This window comes from Chelonia mydas, chromosome 15 (genome assembly GCF_015237465.2).
Source record: "Chelonia mydas isolate rCheMyd1 chromosome 15, rCheMyd1.pri.v2, whole genome shotgun sequence".
NCBI classification, from domain to species: Eukaryota; Metazoa; Chordata; order Testudines; family Cheloniidae; genus Chelonia; species Chelonia mydas.
The window spans coordinates 25,818,119-25,831,443 of NC_057856.1; the positions used below are offsets into that span (position 1 = coordinate 25,818,119).

Here is a 13,325-nt window from a genome sequence, read left to right on the forward strand (position 1 = left end):
AAAGGGCCAAATTAAGGTTGTGACATTTCCTAACTTTTGAGTGCTTAAGTTAGCAAAATAACACAGTAATATCTTTTTAACATAGGTTTTTGGTTTGTAATTTCCTGTTTCTTTGAGGGTTTTTTAAAAGGAAAAAGGTAAAACCAAATTTTACTATGTGCAACGGTAACGTTGCCCCTCAGCATGCATTAGTGGAAGATTTGTACTCTGAACCTTCATCACTGCAGCACAGCTTCAGCTTCAGGACTAACTGTATTAGCTGGCAGCAGGAGACAACTGTTATCCCCAAAGGGAGGATGGCCTACTGGGGCCATGCGCTAGGTCCAAGAGGGTTATCGGGGAGCTGCTCTGGCTCTCTTTCCTCATCCTTGAGAGGTTGTCTCCCTAAGCGTTCTCAGTACAGTGCATACGACTGTTGCTTTGGCAGTGGTATGGGCCTGAGTTATTTGCTGCATGCTGCAAAAAATTTCCTGAGCAATGCAAATGACAGAGGGAAAAGATTATTTCAAAAGCTTGTATCTCATAGATTATAAGGCCAAAAGGAACCATTGTGATCATATAGTATGACCTCCTACACAAAACTGGCTATAAGACTTCTCTGCCTTAATTCCTGTTCGAACTAGAACATACCTTTTAGAAAAACATTCAATCTTGATTTTAAAATTTCCAGTGATGGAGAATCCATCACAGCTCTTGGTAAATTGTTCTAATGGTTAATTACCCTCACAGTTAAAAATTTACTCCGTATTTCCAGTATGAATTTGTCTAGCTTCAGCTTCCAGACATTGGAAATTGTTATACCTTTGTCTGCTAGATTGAAGAGCCATCAATTATCAAAACTTCTGTTCCCATTTAGGTACCTATAGACTGTGATCAAGTCACCCCTTAACCTTCTCTTTGATAAGCCAAACAGATTGAACCCCGAGAGCCTCTCACTATAAGGCATGTTTAGCAATCATTCTCATGACTCTTCTCTGAACACTCTCCATTTTTTCAACATCTTTCTTGACTTCTGGACATCAGAACTGGACATAATAATCCAGTAGTAATCATACCAGTGCTAAATACAGATGTAATATAACCTCTCTACTCCCACACAATAATCCTGTGTTTAAACATCCAAGGATCTTGTTAACGCTTTTGGCCACAGTATTGCATTGGGAGCTCATGTTTAGCTCATGGATTATCCCTTATGGCCCCCCAAGACTTTGTTCCAGTCACTGTTTCCCAGGATGGAGATTCCCATCCTGTATGTATGGCTTACATTTGTTGTTCCTAGATGTATGACTTTACATTTGGTTGTATTGAAATTCATACTGGTTGCTTGGCCCAGCTTGCTGAGTGATCCAGACAGCTCTGTATCAGTGACCTGTCCTCTTTCTTTTTTACCACTGCCCCCAAGCTTTGTGTCATCTGCAAACTTTATCAGTGATGATTTGATGTTTTCCTCTAGGTCGCTGATAAAAGTGGTACAAGCCATAGGGCCAGGACCCAACTCCTGTCGGACATCACTACAAACACACCTGCTCAATGATTAATCTATTTTTATAATTACACGTTGAGACCTAAAATTTATCCAGTTTTTAAATCCATTTAAATGTGCCATGTAGAATTTATAACATGCCAGTTTCTTAAAATGTTGTGTGCTAGCAAGTCAAACAACTTACAGAAGTCTTAGTATGTTACCCAAATGTTATTACTTTTATCAACTAAACTTGTAATATCATAAAAAAAATTAAGTTAGTTTGACAAGATCCACTTTCATATACACATGTTGATTAGCACTAGTTATATTAACATCCTTTACTTCTATACTAATCGAGTCCTGTATTTGTTTTGCTTGGGATCCACATCAGGCTGACAGGCCTATTGTTACTTGGGTCATCTTGTTTACTTACTTTAAATATTGGCACAATTTTACCTTCTTCCAGCCCTTGGGATCTTCTCCTATATTTCAAAACTTAATGACAATGAACATTAACAGTCCAAAGAGCTACTAAGCCAGTTCTTTTAAAACACTTGGGTGCAAGTTATCTGGAACTGCTATTTAAAAATATTTAACTTTAGTGGCTGCTGTTTAACATCCTTCTGAGTTGCTCTTGGAATGGAAAGTATTTAATCATCATATGACATGATAACATCATCTGGCTTTTTCCCAAATATAGAACAGAAATATTTATTGAAAACATCTGCCTTTTCTGAATTATTGACAATTTTACCATTTCCATCTAGTATTGGACAAATATCTTTGTTCAGATTCCTTTTGTTTCTAATATACTTTAAAAACTCCTTACTGTCCTTAATTCTGTTGACCACTGATGTCTTCTTCTGTTCCTTTACTTCCTATATCAATTTTCTACAATTCCTATCTTATAAATTGATATTCATTGCTAACAACTGCCCCTTTTTTCTATTTGATATATATATTTAATTTTTTTATAGCTTCTTTCACTTCCCTTTTCACCCAGATTGTTTTTCTAACTAATGTGGTGTTCTTTCCCTATTGTAGGATTGTGGACTTTGGCCCGTTAAATTCTATTCAGGTTTGCTAAAGAAAAGGCTCTTCTCTGGCTCAAGGGCTTTCTACTCACTGAAAGGCCTGCTGCCAATAAGAGCTTCTCAAAAAAGTATGCTAGAATCTTTCATTACAGAAAGTGGTAAGCAACCTAAATATATGTGTAGCTACCAGCTCCTCTATAATAAATAATAAAAATACACAAAGGACATACTTTAATTTTAATGGCTATTTTTCAATCAGTCTCAGTCTTTTCTCTGGTTTCTGCACTCACTTTTGCATATGCAAAAGTCAATCAATAATCTGTACCTGCAAAAATGGGCACAAAGAAACAGGCCAAGGCTGAAAATCTGGCCCAAATGTTCTTAATTAAAACCCAAAAACAAAGCAGTGAAAAATTAAGGATTAAGCTATTGTCATCTTATTATGCCTCTGTATTGCAACACATACTGTATATGTGCTAGATCACATCATTGTCAGAGACATCTATGAACTGTCTAAGCACAATGGGTCACATTAAGGACAGGAGTTTCAGCTTTTAACTAATAATTTCTTTAATTGATGGACCAATCTTACCTCAGCTGAAGTCAATGGGAATTTTGTCATTGAGTTCAACGGGAGAAGAATCAGATTCTACATGAGTTTAAGGTATCAGGAGCAAATCCTCCATCTGCCTCCACAGCCACATATCACATGAAATGCAGCAGGACTGGTACAGCTCTGCTACATGCGGAGAGTTGGGTGCTCCATGCCCACTACAGAGCTGTGTTCTGTGGTTGTGATCTAACGCCCACTGAAGTCAACAAAAGACTTTCCACCAATTTCACTAGGCTTTGAATCAGGTCCTATAAAAGCTGTGGTGCTGTTCTGCTATTAGAGTAAGCCCTGGGAGAGGACTGTCTTTATCCCCCATCCCAACTGCCAGAGAAACCACTGCCTCAGGGTTGAAGCAGAGACCTGGATAAGAACCTGAGTCTATCTTTATTGTCACCTTTCCTCTTTAATTTCACTTTTTATTTAAAAGTAAGGTGAAAAAAAATATCCCTCATCCAAATGTTAGGGATTTGGGGACACCAGCCTGATTTCAATGCAAGTGTATGAGAAATCCATTAAAATATGGCTTATTTGTCAACACCAGATCAATGAGCTCTTTCATGAAACCTCTGAGAAACAAACTCCAATATGCAACAGTGATCTGATTTCTTTTTTAAAATTAACTCTTCTTTTTTAATTATGAGCAAGAATCTACCCTACGATACACAACTTTGACTTCAGTGGGAGTTGAACATGAGGATCTGTGGGAAGAATTCGTCCCTAAGAATTTAAAGGAAGAAACTTCAGTGAACCAAATACAGTGCATTTATAATGACATAGGTTACAAATAATTTTTTAATTATCTTTTTAAATTAAATGTAATGTATTTTAATAAGAGCATCTTATGCTTCTCTTTCATCATATGTACAGATTAAGGTTAAATATCAGATACGGTTTATATGAAGTAATTCCTCTTTTACTGGTATTTTAAAGTGGCTATCCCTCTGATCCTATTACTATTTATTAATTTGACCAAGTGTACCAATTTTACCACTTATCAACGATAGTCATCTTAATATATTATTTTAATCAATATTTTACAGCTAGTCATCCACATCCCGGTATCCGTGCCAATGAAATGAACAATAGTGTTCTCTACAGTGGACAAGAACCAAGAATTTATGTAATTCAGTTCCCTTCTTGGCATTAACAATTTGTGTTTGTGCCAGCAGAGATATTCAAAGCAAATCGAGGGCAATCTTGCTGAGAAAGCATGAGTTAGATTTTCCAAACCCTCTGCTACTGACCACTGTCAACAAAAATACTATGTCATATCCTGGGCAAAAAATTAGAAACTGCAAATTCATGCCACCTACTTTAGTACTAACAGCAGCAACAACTGCCTCCACAGTTAAGCAAACTATTAAGAAATGCTGAACTTAATGAAACCGGGATGGGGTGCCATAGTGAAACCAAGGAGAACAGTCACTTCAAAACACTTAACAGAAAACCTATATAGACTAGTACAATGGTCAACCATTTTTCATGGTACAATACATCTTTTAAATCACTTACCTGAGCTACACTTCTAGAAGAATAAAACCTCTAGTAACAATTAGTTGTAATATTTTCCTGGCAAGGTTAAAGCACACCGATATTAATTGCACATTGACACAATAAGAAATAGTGACCTAGTTCCATTTTCATAAGCTTTTCTTAAAATTAACTTAATTTTAGTTCATAACATGAGGTATGTGTACCCTTCAAGCTGGGGGGTGTAATTTCCAGTTGGAGGGGACATACTTGTGTAACTCTCATTGAGCTAATTCACTAAAAATAGAGTGTAGCCATGGCAATGCACGTGGTGGGACAGGCTAGCTGCCCACCTGAGACCCTACACATGTTCTCCGGGCAGCTAGCCCCTCCCACTGCTCATGATGCCATGGTGAAACACACTATTTTCAGCACACTATCTTGATGAGAGCTAGCGTAAGTATGTCTCCTCCAGCTGGGAATTACAGCCCCAGCTCGAAGTGTTGATGTAACCATGGAGAAAAAGAATTCAAAATCAGATCACAGTAATATGAATTAGAAAGACAGATAGAATGCTCCCAATTAAGCACTCACTGAAGAGCAATACACTCACTAAACAGATTTTCCTTCTTGTGTCAGAAGTGAAAGAATCTGATACAGATTGAAAACTGAGGAGAATGATTTTAGGGGAGAAAATACCAAACCTTCAGTGAGTCTCAGTGGTATTGCTTTCAGACAGCCTCTAAACTAACATAGATTTGAAGTGGTAAGAATAGACATCCTAAAAGAGCTGCAGCAAAACATTTAAGAGATATAATAGCTCCAACTACAGACCAACAAAGCAATAAACTGAACCCTACTTAATCCACTTATGTCATCTAACTTAATTTTTGTAAACCATATTGGTTATGTTATAATTGCTCTGGAGAGCAGTACCTTTGCTTCTCCCCAACGCTAGTTACAATCAGAAACCCAATCAGAAACCCAAATCCTGGAACCTTTACTCAGTCAAAACTTCAACAGGGTCTTTACTTAAGTAAGGATGCCAGGATTTAGCCCAGGATCTCTGAACACTTGGTTCTCTTTTGCAAGCAAGGCAGAAGATGAGATATCTCAGTATATTAATCTAATCTGTGTTTTTATCTCAGTGACGAAATGATAAGTTTACTGACTTTTTTTTACTATCCTGCCTTTGCTTCTGTAAGCAAAGATAAAACTAACCCATAAAGTTTCCATTGGACTAAAAATAATAATAATAAAAAAAACTTGGAACTGGTGCAGAAATGCTGACTTAGCTTTGGTATGGCTACATCTCTGGCAGCTGAGTACCACTACTGAGAAAATGGAATGGTTACAAAAGCCCTACATACTTCTTTTGAGAAAAGCATGCAATTCAGATCCCTGTTTAGTTCCATTTGAAGTTGACATGCTGATGCTGCATCCCCATTTTTCTTTTTTCAGCCATACAGAATTAAATTCTTCAATTTCTTCATAATTTTGTATATCACCATTTTAAGACCTGATTCCTACCCCATTTATGCTGTTTTCTTGCAGGCATCAACCAGGTTAAAAAAAAAAAAAGAAAAGAAGAAGTTTGCAAATCGCTGCTTCATCAGCCCTCATGCCATAAGTGTGCAAATATTATCTTCTCCACTGTGTATTTCTAGGAGGAATTTTTTTAAAAGAGTTAAAAGTTAGAAATGAGGGCATTAGTCTTCTCATTCTGTTCATTACACAACATAAAAACTGAACCTGTATTCATTTATTTTAACAGTATGTGAATTAGACCTCCTTCATACATCCTGTTTTGTAAATTCTGTGATCAATCTGAGATTTCTATCACCTTGGTAGCTGACTGGGCAACTATGAACAATTACAATTACTAAGAACACTTGGTAAAGGAGACTGTACATTTTAAGATAAACAATGCGATCTGCTGAAAACTAGACGCCCTACTTTTTGAGAGCGGATTTGGTGTCCTAGAATTCGAACCAGCTGATTCATCTATGTGCTGCTATTAGACCATTTAAAGTACCAGAAGGGGAAGGCCAACACTTTATTTGGCAACACACAAATCTAAACACACATAAACACAGCCCCGATTCTGTTACGTGGGTGGAACTCTGAGTGTCTGCAGATCTCCAATAATCTAATAGGGCTTTACAGGAAGCAGAAGTCCGGGAACAGTGGCACGATCCAGGCCATACCTTTTCGTGGCTAATACCATTATAATAGTAATTAGCACTTATACAGCACCTTCCATCCTAACTACCCAGGATGAAACTCATCCTGGGAAAAGGGTCAACTCAAGTTTTATGATCCACTTAAGTCTTGTGCTAACCCTCTATACAGCAGTGAATTTCACCCTCAGTGATTGTATAAACATTAATATATTAAGCCTCTAACGAATCCTATGAGCATCATCTGCATACTATAGAAGAGGAAACCAAGACACTGAGAAGTGTTTTGCCCAAGATCACATGTCAGACATATAGATGGGAAGAGAACCTTGATTTGAACCTCACTTTTGTGCTCCAACCACTGGACACTGGTACTTACTTTTTCCTTTAAATGACTCAGTAGTTAGAAACTTAAGTATCATACGATTGCTTTAGGAGACAGAATTAGCCATGCATATATCTTGCCTCTACATGGTTTTACAATGGGATGAGTTTTATAATCTTACTCACATTGGAGTAGAACCTTAGTCTGTGACTAATCCCACTGATTGCAGTGGGGCTATTCATAGACTAAGACGTACTCCATGTGATGAGTAAGGGTGACAGAATCTAGTCCTATAAAACTATATGGGCAACAGTTACATAGAAAGAACAGAGCACCCCAGGCAATTTGTGCACTGGGACGTAAGTATAACTGGGAATTGACTTTATTTCAAGTTTCATAAAAACTGCAGTGCTAATCTGCTCTACCAGCTATAAAAATGTTTCAAAGGTTTTTTTCAGCCAACTATTTTGCCAAATGAAGGGAATTATGGAAAAGAAGTCTATACTTATCCCAATGTTACATGTACATGCTCATTTCTGAAAAAGTCAGTATTTTATATATTCTCTTCCCCAGTCACAGACATGATACACATAAAATCTTCCTGTTTAAAAAACCCAGTATTAAATCCATCTACTTTTACAACACTGGTCATTTTTAATTCCAGTCATCTCTCCTTCTAGTATATGATCATTAATATTGAATATTTTATTCTTTAAACATTAAAAAAAATTAATTAAGCCACAAAAGCATGTACATGCCTAAACTGAGACACTCGCGTTGCTATCATTCTAACCCCTCCCTCCTCACTCTCTACTATTTGTCTCCCTCATTCTTTCTTGTGCCAGGGCTGACCAAATTTCAGATTGTAAGCTCTTCACTGTACAGACTGTTTCTTTCTTTGTCTTTTTTGAAGTTCCTTTCTGGCACTTTAAGATAATAAATCATTATCATGCAACTTTGATTCTGCCTGCCTCTAACACCACGGGAAATAAAAAGCAACATTTATGGATTGTTACTCACTTTCAGGCTTTGAATCCACGACTGCATGTTGCATATCTTTCAGCTGGAGCTGTACTCTTTGCAGCCTCTGCTCTGCATGGAACAGCTTAAAAAAGACAATTGACTCTATTAATATATGTATTCTTTTGGAATGCAACAATGAAATATGATATCAACAAGATGCTCAAAATACAAAAAATGGTAACAGTTTGCACCTGGAGAACATCTGTTCCACAAGACAAAAGTAGTATGTTCTTACAATGCAAAAACAAATGCTTCAACAATTAGTTTAGTTTTATTTGTTGCATTTTAGAATTAAAGAATATATACTTCTTGAGCTACATCTGAGTGATTTTTTCTTTATGGCACAAAAACTCATTTAATAATTTTTTAAAAATAAAAAATGCTAGTATTCATGAAGGTAAGGACAAAAAGCAGTAACTAGGATCAGGGAGCGCTAAGGGAGGTACTGGAGAAGTATCCTTACAGTGCTTCGGCAATGCGGATGAGTTCTCGCAGCAACCCGCTATAATATTGAGCCAAGTTTGAGAAGACACTGCCAAGTTTGATGCTAAACAGCACCTGCTTGAATAGTATTTTTGTGATTTGGACAAATATCCACTAAGAAGTGAAACTAGCTGAACATCAAGTTCATTTCACTTGTGGTCTAACCCAGATGTCAAGCTAGGACTCAGCAGCTGAGAAAGAATCCAATAACTTCTGCACAAGCGCCAAACACAAATGAAGCCTGCAATACTAAAATCTTTGACTTTTTCTTTCAGTACATTTTGCCAGTTCACACTAGTCGTCAAAAGTTGGCTAGCTGGTATAACAAACAATGCCATCAGACAGCACTGGGCTTCGTTAAAAAGTCTTGTTTTGTCAGTGTGACCTGGAAGCAAAGTCCAGCCATTCTGATACCAACCACTTCCAATCAAGCATGTTATATCTATGATACACATGATTTTCAAGTTGGAAAGACAAAATCGTAAGGTTACTCTTAAACCCACATCCCACAAAACAGGGTAGTGCAATGTCATTGTGTTTGTTTCTGCTATTTCCCATCTTAAATCTTAATGGAAACACATACAAGTACAAACCACATCAAATCAATATTTGCTCACTACAATAAATTCAATCCTCTGTCTCTCAGTAATACAATAATATGCCACAGAGCACAGAGTTCTTAAGTGGCTTTGATGTCAGTAGCAGTTAAGACTGCCAAACACTTGAAAGGTGCTCAGCATCCTTCTGGATCAAACCCCTAGTATAGAAATTTACTAAAATATTCCTGTTAAAAATAGGTTTTAATTTCCTGGGGGAGGATATACACATGGTCACCTAATATCATCTTCAGTGTTACTCTTTTAAAAACCTACCTAGGGCTCATCCCCAAATAAAGCCAAACATCTATTTCCTTATGTTTAACAGATTTGCTTTTACATGGATACCTGATTCTTTTGTTCTTGTTTCTGCTGGGCTAAAGATTCTTCTCTCTCTTTCTCTACTCGAAGCTGTCTTGCTATTTCAAGCATTCGTTGATGGTTTTGCACCGTCTCCACCTACAGCACATGGATAAATAGTGCACGTTACTGTCAGATAGTTGAGAAATAAATTAGTGTGATCATATGTCTCACAAAGCCACTTAGCACTTCCTTTCCATATATATTGCTACTTAGAGATGACAGTAAGGCACTGGATTCAAGGTCCTTAAAAACTTTGGACTATTGCTGAGGGAGATTCCCTTTCCGTCAATTAGTTATTCAATTCCTTCCTCAGACATACAGCATGTTCATCTTAATCCTTGTTTGCATTCCTAAATCAGAGTTGCAAGCCAAGGACTGTGACACTGAAATATTACAGTGTTACTTCTCTCATTACCCTCTTCTTAAGACGCTCCACTCTCTTGATGAGCTGATCTTTCTCCTCTTCCATTGCAGTGATATCCTACAAAGCAGCAAAAATAAACAAAATACTAATGTACTTACAATATTATATTATATTATAATATAGGAGTTGGGCCAGACTCTATTACAGTCATGTAAACGTGGAGTAAGCAAAATCGGAATCTGTCCTTTTACATACTGATACACTTGCAACTTCATTGATTCATGGTCTGATCATCCAAGGCTCTAGTCCTGCTCTCTCTTTCGTCTTATCATTCCAACCCTCACAATCTTTATGTAGAACAGGCTAGATAACAGCATAGCATTCACCATGTAATTATTGTGCCCATTTAAAATGTGAGCACATGGATTTCTTTGATGATTAGAAAAAAACAAAACCATGAAGACAATTCCAAATTTGATCCTGTAACATGTATGCCCTTAAAAGCTGCCATCATGTCCACTTCTATGCAGATAGATGTTTGAATTCCAGTTTTGCATTCAGTTACATAAGAGAGCTGCATTCTGCCATTTTTCCAGTGAAATTACATTTAAAGAGATACTCTGTTTATAAACCATGGGTCTGATTACTGTTCTCACTTACCCTTCTTTACAGTGATGTCTCTCCATTGTTTTACAATGATGTGAGAGGAGAAACAGGCACTATATATTTAGGCCACAATCCAGCATAGCACTTAAACACATGCTTAATTTTAAGCATGTGAGCAGTCCCTCTGAAAAGCTAGGCATGTGCTTACATGCTTTGCTCCATTAGGGTCTTTATGAAAATACCCTTATTTAATAATAACACCACCTAGATTCTCATAACTGAAATAACTTCTATAATTGAATTTACTTTTCAACATTTCTGTTGCTTTCAGTTGACTCCTAAGTCACCTTCTGAAAATGTTACCCTACATTACTAAAGAAAGAGGTTTTATAGACAATGTGTGTTCAGAGGGAAATGCAGTATTAATATTTGAAAATCTTATTATTGAGGCCAGTCCTGTGTCTTGGCAGCACTGCTTCACAATGTGCTGCAGAAGACACAGTTCTGAGCGTGACCTTAGGTCTCGTTCTTCCTTTGTCAGCAGAGAACTAGTCCAGCTAAGCAGAACAAAGCTGCAGTATCTATTAGCGCTGACCTGTACACACTAAGCACTGCAGGGGGCCCATGGAACTGATGAAAATGAAACAAACAGATTTAAGATACAATCTGGACAAAAATGTTGGAAATCTATGGTTTCTTTTGGGTTTGGCTTTGTTTTTACCCGTCTTATTTCTGCAGTGGAGAAGCCAGAAGTCTTGAGCTGCTCACATTCCTTATGCAGGTTTTTAAAGGCTTCTATCAGATCTTCATACTACAAAACACAAGGGAAAGAAAAACCTCAAAGCCAGCACTGTATCTAATAGGTTGCAAATCACTACGTTGCTTTTTATTAATACCATATGTGCACAAAGATCAGCACTGTGAACACATGGTCATTTAGCTGTTTTCTCATCTGAAAAATAGTCAACATATAAAGTAGACATTCACGTTTATTACACCATTGCAGCGAACAACCTTTTATTTGAGGGTGCCCTCATGAACCCCACAATTTCTCCCCTGCTTTAATGCTTTTCTCAGGGACACATATTGCAGCCAGCATAGTTCTAAGGAAGACTTGCTTGGCTCCACTGGGAGTTAATCCATGTATGTCCTCAGTAAGAGTCATTGGTTGGTTGGTTGGTATATGGCTCTCCCTAGGTCTGAGTACACTTCCTGTGTAACCCTAACAGCCCAGAGAGGAAAATCTTGATCTGAGAATGCAAATACAAGTTTCACAAGCTTCTTGAGCATGCAAGGTACTGACCACTCTGGCGTCACTCCAACAAAGCACTTAAGCATGTGAGTAGTGCCATAGACTGTAATTGGGGCCAGAGCGCTTAGCCCTTGCAGAATTGAGTCCAATGTGCTAGATGCTACGGTGAGTGGGGAAGTTTAAATACTACAATAGATTTGATAGAAGATAGTATACCGCATGCTACTTCTAAGCCATTGTGTTCCCACCAGTGATCCTAAACTGAGAGTCAATGTTCAAGTAAGTGCAGGTAGAGAAATAATACCAGAAGACCTAGAGAGTTTAGAAATATAGGTAGGAAATAAAATTAGATTAAATTTGGAAAAATGCAAACTAACATCCAAGGAAAGATAATGCCCACAGAAACACAGACATTAAATAAAATGGAGAAACCTAAAAACTGACCTGCAAGTGCTCTCTTATTCCCTTGCAAGAGCAAATTAGATATGAATGTTCAACACAATATGGGAAAAGTATCATTTCACAAAGCAGTGAAGTGATTTTTCTTTTCAAAATAACTCTGCTGAGATAGCAACTGGAATACTACATTGTGTTCTGGGCACTTCAATATCAGACACATACTGACAAAGTGGAAGGAATTCAGAGAACAACAACAAAATGATTAAGGGCTTGAGGGACTGATTTACAAGAAAATAGTAAAAGATGAAATACATATAGCGTGGCTAAGTGACATACAGAGAGGGAGACACGATAAGATGTATGCATCAATGATGACAAGGAATAATTTATAAAGAGGTGGGAGTAGAAACATGACTAAGGGCTTGTCTATTAAGGGACATTAATACCTGGCTTATCATGAAGTAATCTACAGTGGACACTACTACTGCACACTAAAAGTTCCATAGTGTGCTTTGATGTAGTGCTGACTGAAACGGGATTATTTCGAAGTGCACTACAGAACTTTTAGTACACTGTGGCACTGTCCATCTAGGACATTACTGTGTGGCCAACTGCTGCGCTATAGATTCACACCCTGGCTTACTATGCAGTTACATCCTGTGTAGACAAGCCGTGGAGAAGTGGGGTGAAATTGTGGCCTTTAGGCACTACAGCAGTATAAATGATAAATAATAATAATAAAAGAAAAATGGATGATGATGATAACGAAAGCTTTTATACACGAAGATCAGTTAGCTTGTGGAACAGTTTCCCAAGGGAAGTGATGGAAGTCCAGAGCTTGGGACATTTAAAACAAGACTGGCCAAAGCCCTAGAAAAGTATACTGTAAACAACAATCTTGCATTGGCATCTGTGGATGATCAGATTATCTGGAAGGGCTTTTCCATTTCTATTTTCTATTATCCTTCTTCATTTGGGATCCAGAGACACTGTATAGTTACATACTCATGGAGAAGTGTGCATAGCTGGTATTTTCTTTGGCTTTCTTTTGTGGCTTGACATATTCCTCTTTCCACAATCCAGGGAAGAGGCTGCACTCAGATGATCCACCTCCCAGTAGCTCATGGGTTGGGAGGCTTAAAGCCAATAGTA

The 13,325-nt window shown here is 37.6% G+C and overlaps 1 protein-coding gene across 8 annotated transcripts in view; it reads right to left on the reverse strand.

Annotated features, from left to right (window-relative positions):
• The window catches only part of IFT81 (intraflagellar transport 81), a 66,713-nt gene that overhangs the window by 47,649 nt on the left and 5,739 nt on the right, over window positions 1-13,325 (reverse strand). For all 8 annotated transcript variants that reach the window (XM_043529229.1, XM_007058284.4, XM_043529227.1 and 5 more), the window contains exons 5-8: window positions 11,244-11,333; window positions 9,968-10,033; window positions 9,538-9,648; window positions 8,108-8,192 (exon numbers count right to left, since the gene is read on the reverse strand). In XM_043529229.1, coding sequence (XP_043385164.1) covers window positions 8,108-8,192; window positions 9,538-9,648; window positions 9,968-10,033; window positions 11,244-11,333 — 352 coding nt within the window. The remainder of the gene's footprint in view (window positions 1-8,107; window positions 8,193-9,537; window positions 9,649-9,967; window positions 10,034-11,243; window positions 11,334-13,325) is intronic.